The sequence below is a fragment of the Salmo salar genome, chromosome ssa14 (assembly GCF_905237065.1).
Source record: "Salmo salar chromosome ssa14, Ssal_v3.1, whole genome shotgun sequence".
NCBI classification, from domain to species: Eukaryota; Metazoa; Chordata; class Actinopteri; order Salmoniformes; family Salmonidae; genus Salmo; species Salmo salar.
In genome coordinates this window covers 24,120,909-24,135,054 of record NC_059455.1, presented here as the reverse complement: position 1 = coordinate 24,135,054, position 14,146 = coordinate 24,120,909, and the positions used below count along the sequence as shown (strand labels likewise).

General features: G+C 47.9%; 1 protein-coding gene across 3 annotated transcripts in view; it reads right to left on the bottom strand.

The window, feature by feature from the left end:
• Window positions 1–14,146, bottom strand: part of zswim5 (zinc finger, SWIM-type containing 5) — a 57,417-nt gene that overhangs the window by 13,459 nt on the left and 29,812 nt on the right. For all 3 annotated transcript variants that reach the window (XM_014140442.2, XM_014140443.2, XM_014140444.2), the window contains exons 2-4: window positions 1,885–2,241; window positions 823–971; window positions 110–260 (exon numbers count right to left, since the gene is read on the bottom strand). In XM_014140442.2, the coding sequence (XP_013995917.1) occupies window positions 110–260; window positions 823–971; window positions 1,885–2,241 (657 nt within the window). The remainder of the gene's footprint in view (window positions 1–109; window positions 261–822; window positions 972–1,884; window positions 2,242–14,146) is intronic.

Genomic DNA, 14,146 nt, shown 5'->3' with positions numbered 1-14,146 from the left:
ATTGTAATGCAGAACATAGGCGCTAATAGCCACTCATAATCACCTAGAACTGTGTTTTGTGTGAATTGGACCTCTACACTGTACATTTAAGAAAGTGAGAGGGACTTACCCAATTCGTCCCATAGCTGCCGGCACTTGTCTGTCATGCCTGTCCCCTGCTGCCGCCACAGAGCGAGGCGAGGGTCGGCCATGAACTGTTCAGTGATTAGGGTCAACATCCTGGCACCGTTAGAGTCACGCATCCGCAGCATCTCCCGCACCTACAGAAAACTTTTATTAATAGACAGTAATATACAGTGATATTTTTGTTTCTTTTACCCCTTTTCTCCCCAATTTCGTGGTATCCAATTGGTAGATACAGTCTTGTCTCATCGCTGCAACTCCCGTACGGAGGCAAAGGTCGAGAGCCGTGCGTCCTCCGAAACACAACCCAGCCAAGTCACACTGCTTCTTGACACAATGCCTGCTTAACCCGGAAGCCAGCCGCACCAATGTGCCGGAGGAAACACTGTATACCTGGCGACCGTGTCAGCTTGCACTGCGCCCGGACCGCCACAGGAGTCACTAGTGCGCGATGGGACAAGGACATCCCTGCCGGCCAAACCCTCCCCTAACCCAGACGAAGCTGGGCCAATTGTGCGCCGCCCCATGGGTCTCCCGGTCACGGCCGGCTGCGACAGAGCCTGGACTCGAACCCAGAATCTCTAGTGGCACAGCTAGCACTGCGATGCAGTGCCTCAGACCACTGTGCCACTTGGGAGGCCCCATCCGGGATTGATTTTGATACTGAATGTTCAGACAGAGACAGACAGACAGGCGTACCTTGGCGAACATGGAGTTGAGCTGCTTCCCAGAGCCATAGTACCCTCCCTGGGACAGGAACAGTTTGACCTGCTCCCTGACCTGCTCCTCGTCCAGGTGCCAGCAGTTGTCGTCGTCGATGCTGGCCCCTGCCGTGGGGTCCGGGGCCCCTGGAAAGACAAACAGAAAGACACTGTCAGACCAAAGACTAATTAAACACATAACCAGAAGCTAGGCTCCAAAAACATGCCTTATATCAGTCCCACCTCAAAACTAACCTCATAAGACATCAAACCAGGATTTTGTTCAATATTTTTCTAATTAAGCAAACACCTAAAGAACAGGAACAGAGGGTGAACCCTAGGTGTGTTGGTGTCCTATAGGTATCCCCAACACCCATTTGATCTGCCTAGAACTACCAACTGAAGTCCTGCCAAGGCACTGTTGCATCCGAACGTTCACATTCCACAATCAAAGCCCCAACACATAGCATTGTCAAGGGGGGCTCCTACTTCAACCCACTGACTCCCCACAGCAAACAACCTGGAGACTGGGAGATGGACTTCTTTGTTAAGAGGCTGGGGTGGGTAAATATTTAGAGAGTGATGTGGAAAGATGGCAGACTGCAGAGTTCCTCTGTTTTACAGACTAGGAGGATAACGGGGGGGGGGGGGGGGGGGTTCATGCCGAGGTAGAACGTTAGAACGTTAGCTCGGAGTCTGACTGACTTTCTTCATTTGACTCTTTTTCAGACGTTCAGACATGCAAAGCACCAGCAGGCTGTTTGAAGCCTCTGAGTCCTCGCTGCTACTTTTGGTACTGCAAATCAGGGCTCTGCCAGACTGGGTCCACCTTGCTGTTCAAGCCCACTAGAGGATGATTGGGGTGAAACTAAGGAGTGTAAGGGATTGGCAGAGGCTCTGGGTGAAGCACAATATGTGGCCATCTTGTGACTTGTAGGTCCTATAGGCTCTGAGACCCTGGCATTCCAGGTCTACACACCGGTGCTAAATGTGAACAAACTGGTCAACAAAACGTGAACAGAGGGACCTTATGTTATGTCCAACAACATGTCTTTCTTACCATGGACCTGGTTGATCTCAGAGTTGGATGAGAGGATCTCGTCGGCCAGTTTCTGGGCGGTGGGCAGCACCTCTGTGTGGTGGGCTGTGATGAGGTACTGCACCAGCTTCTGTAGCTGGTCTCTGTTCATCTGGAACAGGGTCTCTGAGATGGGCAGCCGCAGCTTGACCTGCTCCGGCTTCCTGATGCGGTACAGGGACAGGGCCACCACGTGGGCGCAGTAGAAGATGTCGCGGTTGCCGCAGCCGCAGGTGACCGAGGTGATCTTGCAGCGGTCGAAGCTGATGGCCACCTTGTGGGTGACCTCAGGCTCCGACTGGGAGGCGGGCTCCATGACCGTGCCACTGAGGTGGAAACCTGGAGAGACAGAGAGAGAAGACTGGTGTCAGCAGACTTGATCAACATTTAAATGACAGCTGTGATTTCACACCTTCCCCTTTAGTTCAGATGAAGGACAGTTGTGACTCAGCACCCTAAAAAAAGTCACACGAGCAATGAAGGGGTTATCAAACCTTTCTGGCAACATACCCACAAACCCATAGAAAGCATCCTGCGTAGCACTATGTGATAGTTAACCTTTACAAAGAGAGCACCAATGAAGAAAAAAACTATCTACCCCAAAGCACTCTGGGATTGAGGTAGCAGTATCAATATCAGTTCACGGGAAGGTAGAAGTTCAAGCCACGTAACACAATGGTCATAGAATAATAAAAACAGCGAGGGCAGGTTACAGTTCATAAAAGGGACTCGAAAAGAAATGGATTCTCTTATCAGTTAACTACAAAAAGGGAGTAGATAAGATAGTGAAGTAGAAAGCTGATACTAGTTAAATACGTCTGGACCGCATGAAACAGCTTTTCAAAAGGAAATGCTCCTGCCTGCTAGCTGGTGACATATTTGTGGCTTGAAGTCAGTCATTCGGTCTGTGAGGGCCAAAGGGAGGGGAGAAAGGGAGCGCATGCAGCAGGGGGATGGGAAAGGGAAGTGTGTGTCTGATAGAAAGTCTGGCAGCTCACTTTGACTGGTAAATTATTAATGATGGAGGGAGGCCCAGAGAGGGGGCTGGGAGAACAGAGATGGATTACTATATCACAGTACCACACTAAACCATAGCAACCAGGCCTGCTACAGTCACACACACACACTTCGGGGGCATGTTCTGACCTTAAACACACTCTACTCATTTCATTTCTATGCTCACTGGCTGCATGGCTACGGTTCCATACATGACTACCCATAGTACACACAGGACAGAGGGTACACTACACTACACACACACCGCTGATGATTTTATATATATATATATAAATAAAACTTAGTGAGCTCAGCAAGTCGAGGCTGAGCTAATTAACGCCAAATGGGTTCCTGTCTGTCTGGCTAGCAGAAGATCACTGCCATCATAGCGAGTGAACTGTAACAGACCTGGAATGCCTAACACACACACAAACACAATTCATTCTAGGGTTAGAGTAGTGAGACAGGGGTGCCTAATAAGCATGAGTAAAGCCTGCCGTTCTCTTGCCAAATCCCACAAAAGGCTTTTCCAGACGAGTTCTTCTGAGAAACTAGCCCCCCTCTTTCCCAGTTCTTTTTTTTCTTTCTCCGGGGGAAAGAAACGCAACGTCCAATTTACTGCCAAGCCCTTTCAGGCAGAGCCAAAACCACAGGCCCATCTGATTAAGGGGAGTTTATGGTGATGTCTGTTTTCATTTTGATAAAAGAAAAGGAAAGCAAAGGGGCTACCCCTATGTGTTGCAAATTACTCGCAGCACAATGCAGAGTTCAAAGTGAATTTGGTGAAAGACAACGATGCATTGAAGAAAATAGCGGACTTGTGTTTACCGCGTACATTTTTCTTCGAGGCATCGGCAATCAAATCTTGTACTGTACAAGTACGCTCTTGTCCATTTCCAAGGCAGTCTTGTAAAACTGGTGCTGTATATCAGTGTGACAGAAACAAGGGAACAAAGTAGTGAACAAAGTAGTGAACTAGTAAGATGTGGGAGACTATTCTTTCTGATAATCTGCGTTTTTCAGCAGATGAATAGACTCAACTGGAGAATGGTAGTTCTCATGTTGTAAGGATTTGAGTTATTTCACAGCAGACCTACAGTACGTATGTCATAACCTTAACCTAACTAATAATGTTACAAACCCATGCTGAAACATTCCAACAATCCTAATGAACTCACCAGAGACGAAGGGGAAAAACAGGTCATCTCTGTTACTAAACAGGACTTTGTTCTCCTCATGTCACCCCTCATGTCATCTCTGTTACTGCTCATCACCATGCTCCTCTATGGAAGCTCTGTTTGACGTAACAGTGAGCAATCGAAGTGGACGACATCGGGGTGGACAACACAGAGAGGAGGTGACTAATGCGTTTTAATGCTCTGTCTTACAGCTCTGAAGAGATGGGCTCTAGCTCCCAGAGAGCTGATGAGAGGGAAGAACTGCTGCACCGAAAGGTTTTGTTTACAGAACAAACGTGATCTTATGAATTGAAACACGTACATGGAATACTGCTGACGGCCATCACTGTCTTCGGCAGTTTCCTTAGAAGAGACTTGCATGGGGTTTAGAATCATATCAAGAGGTCTCTTTAACCAGAAAAATAAACAAGGCCTGACAACAATGAGTACTGCTACAATGTTCCACCTATGCAGGTCTTCTACAGAGTCATTAATTAGACCCAGGGGCCTCTCTCACCTCTGTGGTCAGTCAGTGTATGCAGAGTGGGTGCAGACTGCAGTAAGGGGCCCGTGCTGGGGGTGATGACTAGGAGGCCACAGCCTGCTGCTGGGGTTATGAGGGGCAGGTAGGATGGCTCCTCATCTCCTTTCACACGTCTCCCTTCAGTAGAGGGCCAGGCATCTGCCGCTGATGGACGTGAAGGGTCCTCCTCGCCTTTCAGCCAGGGGCTCCCGTTTTAACCCAGCCACCCCAACCCCCGCCCCCTCGACTCGTCTTTTGTTGGCCGGCCACGATGCTGAATGTGATCCTGCCGTCACTTTCCGCTGCTCTTTTCTTTATGGTCCTTCTCTAGAAGCTCAGAGAAATGCAATCCCACTCTTCTTTCAATCCGCCTTCCTTCGGCACTGTGTGTATGTGTCCTGCCTGTACCTGGCCCAGACCCTGTAAACACTGATGCTCTTCTAGATGAGGTGTGTGTGTGTGGCCTGAGAAGGAGGGTCTGGGTGTCGTCAGCAAAAGGAGTGTAGGTGACAGTTCAGTCACAAGACACTGCTGCTGCGTCAGTCAGTCAGTCAGTCAGTCAGTCAGTCAGTCAGTCAGTCAGTCAGTCGTAATCAACACACTGCCACTGCTAATATGGGTCAGACTGTCACTCCGTCGCAACTAGCAATTGGCTCCTTGAAGAGTCCCAGCAGGATTCCATGGCCAGCCGGCATAGAAGAGGACAGCTGATTTTGGAGGTTGGGGAGGGATGACGAGGAGCAGGAAGAGGTGAGGGGGAGGAGGGACCATGTGGCATAATGTTTAACGTATACAAGCTTGTGTGGGCCTGGACCAAAACAGCACGGAGAGAGAAGTGGCTATAGAAAAACAGGTGAGGCCTACGTCAGAGACCGGGCCAGGGGTAGCAGAGTGCAGATGAATTAGCGTGGCGCCCGCCTTAGTCACTGCAGCACTAACTACAGTAAGAGACTCTTGGCACTGCAGTGTAAATCACCATCTCCCTGAACCTCCCTTTTCTCTGTTCCAGAACACGACTGGGGCTGTGATATCACACCTCACTACCCTTCTCACCACACTGGCTTTGTTCATTATGACAGAGATACGCAAAACCATCACAGCAACACAGTTAGATATAGCATTTTTTATCTTTGGTTATTCGGTACTGTTGTAATCGAGGGGCCGGGTGGGTAAAGCCCCTAATCAGATAAATTAATGTATGGTTCTGGGAGCGCTGCCAGCCCCACAAAGCTGATTTGATCCTGAGCAGAAGCACATGGTTGTCTGCCCCTGGGGAAGAGCTGTGAGGTGGGGGAAGAGCTTGAAGGATGCAGCCTGCATGAATGCTACATGAACAATATGAGTGAGCCAGGGAAGGGAGGGGGTTCCTTTCATCAATCCATCTACACTTTATACCATCCATCCATCCATCCATCTCAAGCGACTTGGTTTAAGCCTCTATAGGTACGAGTCCTGATATGTCTGAGTAGGAGCTAGGCGGAATTAGGCAGTAAGACATTGAGACGGCGGAGATCAGCTCATTGATCCGTACGCTGCAGTGTCTAATAGTCATAATTAATCTGAGGGGGATGCTGGTAATGCAGCTCCCTCAGCCTGGGCTAGCCTGGGCTTTTAGACTCATCCACCAACCATCTGTCTACTGCAGCGATGGCTGCTCGCTGGATGCAGCGGTGAGGTTATACGCGTAGGCCTTCCATAGCAGGTGAGCGAGGAAGGGAACGAAAGAAATGAGGATAGGAGAGAGAGAGAGAGAGAACCCCCTCATTTGTATTTATTAAGGATCCTCATCAGCTGCTGCCAAGTCAACTCTTCCTGGGGTCCAAACAAATTAAGGTAAAAACAATAAAACAGTAGATAACATTATTACACCACTATCTAACATACAACATTTGTAATACCACCATTCATATATGTGCTCCACTCACTGGGTCTGCACCATCTGCCACTCCGCCGGCCCGCCAACCAATCAGAGGGCAGTCCCTCCCTCACCGCTCCACTCACTGGGTCTGCACCATCTGCCACTCCGCCGGCCCGCCCACGCGGGACCCGCCAACCAATCAGAGGGCAGTCCCTCCCCACTCTTAAACCATTAACCTCTAATCAGCCGTGGAGGCTGAGCTGGAGATCTGTATGGCAGGCAGGCAGGCAGGCAGGCAGGCAGGCAGGCAGGCAGGCAGGCAGGCAGGCAGGCAGGCAGGCAGGCAGGCAGGCAGGCAGGCAGGCAGGCAGGCAGGGAGCTGGGGCAGGGCCAACACAGCACACACAGTACAGCCTAGGACCCCCCTCTCTGTACCCAGCCTACCCCAGCCCCAGCCCAGATTACCCCAGCCCACCCTCCATCTGTTCCAGCAGCAAGGAGGTTAACACAGCCACCCCTGCCCCCCACCAGTCCATCTCCACACAACACGCATGTATATGTACATTCAGTATCACACAAGGCCCCGGCTCCGCTGAGCAGATAAAGGCCTGATTGATTCATTTGTGATTTCCCAACAGCACCATCATGGCCCCAGCACTGGGAGCCATGTGGGGAATGCTCTACTGGAAGTGAAGATAGTGTGTGTGTGTTTTTATGATCATGTTTTGTAATTGAAGTATTTTGTGTTGATGTGTGTGTTTGTATTGTGCAGGGCTCATTGAGAAAAAAAAGAGACTTGGTCTCAATGGCACCCTGTTCAAATAAAAGGTTAATATTAACATTTGTCATGATCACATTCAATTTATTTCTGATTCGCTGGAATTATATGGCATGGAACAGAGGGAAAAATGTTTAATCAACTCCCTTTCACTGGGCGTCCCTTAAAACACAGGCACTGACGTCTATGGAAATCTAAGATAAGATGCCTCAGCCAATTTCCAAATACCTTGTGATGTGTATTAAGCTTGTAGGCCAGTCGTTGGGTTGGTAGCATTAGCATTAGCATTAGCTAGCAACGCAGCACTGGGGAAGATCAGAACAATCGTTCAGCACCTGATGCAAACCAGACCTGGCTGGAGTCTATTCTACTGCTGACCATTCATAGATGCAGGCAGGAGAGAAGCCTTAGAGGAAGAGAGAAATATGAGAGCTAGAGGGAGACAGGTAGCCTAGAGGTTAGAGCGTTGGACTAGTAACCGAAAGGTTGCAAGATCAAATCCCTGAGCTGACAAGGTAAAAATCTGTCGTTCTACCCACTGTTCCTAGGCCGTCATTGAAAATAATAATTTGTTCTTAACTGACTTGCCTAGTAAAATAAAAGGTACATAAAATAAAAAGAGAAGAAGTTCAAGGTCTTCATGCCTGCCATTCAAAAAGCAGAGTTGAGAAAGCATATATTCAAACCCCTTTCCTCAACCAAGTTAAGACATTGTAGCGGGGCAACAACAGTGAAGGTTCCTCGTGTGTTGGGGGTAAATTTAATTCCCCTTGAATGGCGTTGCAAAAGGGGGGAAAAAATATATGTTTATCCAATGTTCCTCAGAAACAAACACCTGGATTATTCCAATCAATGCACAGTACAGCACTGGTGGTGTGTACAGAAAGCTGGCCAGCCTTCTCTCCCTCCTGTGTGTGTGTGTGTGTGTGTGTGTGTGTGTGTGTGTGTGTGTGTAAACCTCTTACCCAAGGCCAAAAAGAAAAGAAAAAAGATAGAGATCTGGTGTTTTGCAGCCTTTGTTTGCGTACCTCGCATTGTGCCTTGGCGTTGTGTGTGGAGGGACGGCGCCGCGGTTAGCTGAGGGGCAGCTAGGGTGCAGAACAGAAGCTGACAGCTCCCAAAAGGTCACAAAGCTGCATTTATCCCCCAATTACTGATAGATCAGGCCAGCTCAGCCCCTCAACACTACCATGCCACGATGCTCATGTCAACCACCTCTAGTCTCTCCAGTCTCTACAGAATGGCCCCTAATGCACCCATCTAACGCTGGATCGCTCATCTTTTAAGGCACGTTGGCCCTTTGTCATGCGTACCCTTAAAATGTAAGGATTCCTGTTAACTACGCAAGCACGCACGAAACCATCTGCCGCCATCTTGTTGCGGTTGACAAGGAGCAGTCAGAGCGGCACAATGCCTCTTTTGAGGCGTGTTTGTTCTTGAAGCACGGTCTGCAGAGCTAGATAACTGAGCATTAAGAGGCTTATATTTCATAAAACTCACAAAAGCAAAACATTGCCGTCAACGATGTGAAAATGTGCAAAGAATGGCAAGTGACTAAAGACAGAATCAGGCTCTGAAGTTAATGTTTGTTCTGTTGACAAAGCAAAACATTCAACTTTTCGGGGCATGGACTCTACAAGGTGTCGAAAGCCTTCGACAGGGATGCTGGCCCATGTTGACTCCAATGCTGGATGTGCTTTGGGTGGTGGACCATTCTTGAAAAACCCAGCAGCGTTGCAGTTCTTGACACACTCAAACCGGTGCGCCTGGCACCTACTACCATACCCCGTTGAAAGGCACTTGAATATTTTGTCTTGCCTATTCACCCTATGAATGGCACACATACACAATCTGTCTCTCAATGGTCTCATGATTTTTAAGCCATTATTTAACCCGTCTCCTCTACACTGATTGAAGTGGATTTAACATCAATAAGGGATCATAGTTTTCACCTTGTCAGTATATGTCATGGAAAGAGCAGGTGTTCCTAATGTTTTGTACGCTCAGTTTTATAATCTACATTTCTAACAAAAGTTAGTTATCCTTGAGTTGGAAACCAGTCTCAGATGGACAAGAACTTTATAAGAAGCTTAGAAAGTCTAAATACGCCGGGAGATTGTCGAGACTCCAACCTCATCCCACCTCACACGCCAAACCATTTCTCTCGTACAACAACAGACATAATGACACGGCCGTTAAGAACAAATGTACGGCTGAGGCGAGATGACATCTCCATTGGTCCAATAACAAGCTAGCAATCGCCGATCCGCAATTGGGCTTCTGGTCGACTTCATAAAATGCTCATCAAGCCAAGCATAGCATATGGACCGTGACAAAACCAGAGGGCCTGAAAACAAAGGATGGGGCATGATGTGAAGCTTTGTCTTGCATGCATTATGATGCTGCCTGGGACCTTGAAGGTGAGATGTGTTCTGTAAAGACAGGCTTCAGATCAGCAGAAGCGAGGCAATGTAATGGCGGCATCTCTAATTACCACTCCTCCCCTTATTCCCCCTCCAACTCAAACCCCTCCATTGTCTGCCCCCTTCTCTAGGCCGTCTTCTTTCACCCCTCCCTTCCTTTCTTTCAGGGGACTGTGAGCTGGCACGCACCCTGCAAAAAGCCCAATGATGCGCTCGCTCCCCGCTCCCCTCCACATGCACACAGTGCAGTCTTAATCTCACTGTGACCTGCTTTATTCCCCCTGCACCGGCTGCCCACTGGGCCCAGGATTCACAAGGACCCTTTGTTCTCGCCGGGTCTGTCTAGGCCTCAGGCAGAGGCCTGGCCTGCCATTGTTGCCCACAAAGCCTAAACAGCGGTTAGCGGGCGTCAGCTTGGAAGCAGGGCCCCGGAAACCACTGCTGCTGCCACTGAGATGCTGCATGGCAAAGAAAGAGGAGGAGGAGGAAGAGAAGAACAGAAATAAGATAGGAGGTGCCAAAGGACATTGATGGCGCTTGGAACACAATCCCCCACGGTTACCTAGCACTGCGGTGAAACATTCCGACAGTAATTCCGCACTAAACCGACCTTACATATTGTTGATATTTGCCGGCAGTTTCAGTAAGTGAAATATCAGTCCACAATGTAAAACTGAGAACAGTGAACTTGTCTCTGTTGTCAGTTTATTCTAAAGCCCAAAAAACAAGTCAGCTCAATAACCTGGGGGACACCAGCTCATTCAGGCCCGCACCAAATAATGTCAAGCGTTCACACATGCGCAGAATAAAAGGCTCAGTAAACAATACCACAATGCACTTTGGCTCTGCTATGTTTACAAAGAAAAGGCCCTATCCCTAGACAGCCATGATTCATTCACATGGCCCTGACACTCTGAAAAGAGCAGCTCACCAGTGACAGCCCCTCTAAGGCAAGCGCTGAGAGACACATAAAGCCAGCCCACTCAATGGACCCACATTCTAAAGTACCAAATTCCATCCGGACAGAGGGACGGTCATTAGTAGAAACTAGCCTGCATGGAGACAGAATTCTCTGTCTACCTTTGTATCCATCTACAAAGTCCTGTGGAATCTTTCCTTCGATTTCCCCATTTTCATACTGACCCAACGTTCAGAAAACAACGTGAACAGAAGTCCATGAGACATGGATGAGGAACCTCAACATCTACAGAGCGCGTGAGCCTGAGCCATGATACGAGTGTTGGGTGGTATGTTGTCTAGGTTCTGCTTACTCTTTCGTTCTCTGTCCTCCTTTCCACATAGACCGCCTACAAAGCAGAGGCGCCCTATGGTAAATAGAGGCTTTCCGTGGCACTCCATTCACGGCAGACAGAGGCCATGTCATCAGGGGTGGCAGATTGAGAGTGAGGGGGTGGGTTGCATTCAGTGCCCATTAGGCTGCGATGCCTGTATTGATAGGCACACCCCAAAAAACAATAGGCCAGTGGAGAAAGACAACTTCAGACTAAACCAACAATAATGCAAGCTTTACAATTCTGGATGTATAGACAATGGGTTGCCAGTAAAAACAAGCATGGCCAGTGTTGAAATCCAAGAGCTGAGCAGTGTGTGTCATGCTGCAGTGTGGGAAGGAGGGAGGGAGCCTCAAACATCATTAGAAAAGCTAGAACAAGTGCCTTTTATCATTTGAGTAATTCAAATACGCACTGCACTATACACATCCAGCACCTACCATTCTCTCCACCCGTACTCCAATGATCACAAAAGTATGTGGACACCCCTTCAAATGAGTGGATTTGGCTATTATTTCAGCCACACCCATTGCTGACAGGGGTATAAAATTAGACACACATTGGCAGCAGAATGGCCCGTACTGAAGAGCTCAGTGAGTGTCAAAGTGGTACAGTCATAGAATGTCACCTTTCCAGCAAGTCAGTTCGGCAACTTTCTGCTCTGCTAGAGCTGCTCCGGTCAACTGTAAGTGCTGTTATTGTGAAGTGGAAACGTCTAGGAGCAACAACGGCTCAGCCGTGAAGTGATAGGCAACACAAGCTCACAGAAAAGGACCGCTGAGGGCTGAAGTGCTTAGCACGTAAAAGTCATCTGTTCTCCATTGCAACACTCACTACCGAGTTCCAAACTGCCTCTGGAAGCAACGTCAGCACAAGAACTGTTTGTCGGGAGGTTCGTGAAATGGGTTTCCGTGGCCGAGCAGCTGCATACAAGCCTAAGATCACCATGCGCAATAACAAGCGTCGACTGGAGTGGTGTAAAACTGGACTCTGGAGCAGTGGAAACATGTTCTCTGGAGTGATAAATCACACTTCACCATCTGGCAGTCCAACGGATGGATCTGGGTTTTTGGGGATGCCAGGAGAACGCTACCTGCCCCAATGCATAGTGCCAACTGAAGGTTGGTGGAGGAGGAATAATGGTCTGGGGCTGTTTTTCATGGTTTAGGCTAGTCAATTCTGTGCTTCCAACTTTGTGACAACAGTTTGGGGAAAGCCCTTTCCTGTTTCAGCATGACAATGCCCCCGTGTACAAAGCGAGGTCCATACAGAAATGGTTTGTCAACATCGATGTGGAAGAACTTGACTGGCCTGCACAGAACCCTGACCTCAATCCCATCCAACACCTTTGAGATGAATTGGAATGCCGACTGCAAGCCAGGCCTAATCACCCAACATCAGTGCAGTGGTGGAAAAAGTACCCAATTGTCATACTTGAGTAAAAGACACCTTCATAGAAAATGCCTCAAGTTAAAGTCACCAAGAAAAGTACTACTTAAGTAAAAGACAAAGTAAGCGTTTTTAAATATACTTAAGTATCAAAAGTAAAAATAATTTCAAATTGCTTATAATAATAAGATCAGACAGCACAATGTTATTTTTTTAACTGATAGCCAAATGAAGTATTTTGTGTTTACAGAGTCCTCCATATCAGAGGCAGTAGGTGTGACCAGGGATGTTTTCTTTCCTGTCCCTCTAAGCATTGAAAAAGTAACAAGTGCTTTTGGGTGTCAGGGAAAAATGCATGGAGTAAAAAGTACATCATTTTGTTTAGAAATGTAGTGAAGTAAAAGTAGCCAAAAATACAAATAGTAACGATACCTAAAAAGTATTTTTACACCACTGCATCAGTGCCCGACCTCACTAATGCTCTTCTGGCTGAATGGAAGCAAGTTCCAGCAGCAATGTTCCAACATCTAGTGGAAAGCCTTCCCAGAAGAGTGGAAGCTGTTATAGCAGCAAAGGGGGGGACCAACTCCATATTAATGCCCATACTTTTAGCCATGTAGTGTATCTCATTTAAACTGTACGTGAAGAGAATGGACATTGATACAAGTGCTTTAAAAATGGCCTTTGGCTTCATCCAGCGGGAGCGTTTGAGTAGCTTTTGGACCAGCCGCAGCCTTCTCTCACAAAGAGAGCTTGATTAATAAGCATGGCTCCTTTTCCGGAGAGCAACAGAAAGGAAAAAGCCGTCTGAAAGGCACTTAAAGACAAATTATGTAGATTTAAAACACTGCCTTGGTCACCAGGGATGCTGGGGTGAATATTCATAAAGTAGCACTCCAGACTGGTTAAAGAGCCTCGCCTACCAGAGGACACCGCACAGAGAGACGGCCAACCAAACAACTCCTCTGAGCTGGCTTGAACCCGCCTCCTCTCCACTGAATAATTAAATAGACAAACTTTTCTCCTGCCATTCTGTCTCTTTAGCGTGTAATAACCTTCCGTGCTTAAAGACCCATAGCAATCACACTGCAGTGGATGGAGATGTTTTCCAGCCAGTGTCACACAGACATAAGCTAACCCCAAAGGAAGTGGCATCAGAAACGCTGAGGACTTTCAGGTTATTGAAAGGTTAGGCTATCCTCATCCTCTTTTTTAAATACTTAAGCTGTCTGAGGACTAGTAACTAGTAATAACCTTCACTAGCTTCAGGCAGTAGTAATGTGGTTTCCTTCCGGTGCCCTAAACCACAGTGGCTCATCTCATCAACATGGCTTAGTTTCAATACAGGCTGTTCGGTTCACCTCCTCCCAGTCCCTCCTTCCCTCCTCACATCAAGGTCGTTGCCATCACAAAAAGACAGTGAACGCTAACAACAATGTGTGCCGTGGACTGAATACTGAGCATGTTAAAACAAAAGCATGGGCAAGCGCCAGCTGGACCCGCCTGACTTGGCACACGTCGCTGTCCGTCCTTGATTGAGTTAGCTGGGGAATACAGCAACAACTCTCCAGGTACATTAAAGCCTGCTTTCAAAAGGGTCCTCACTCAAATAAACCTTTTCTTCTTTTCCTTCCTTGTGAGAAGTGAGGATGTTTTTCAATTATACATTTTTTTCTTTACCGAAGTGAATGAATAGGAGGAAGTCAAAACAAAGGCTTTCGTTTGGGCTCTGGGCTGACTAGCTGCCCCTTTGTTAAAAATATAGGTTTTTAAACCTCAGACTAGGACCTGGCTGGCAGTTAGACAA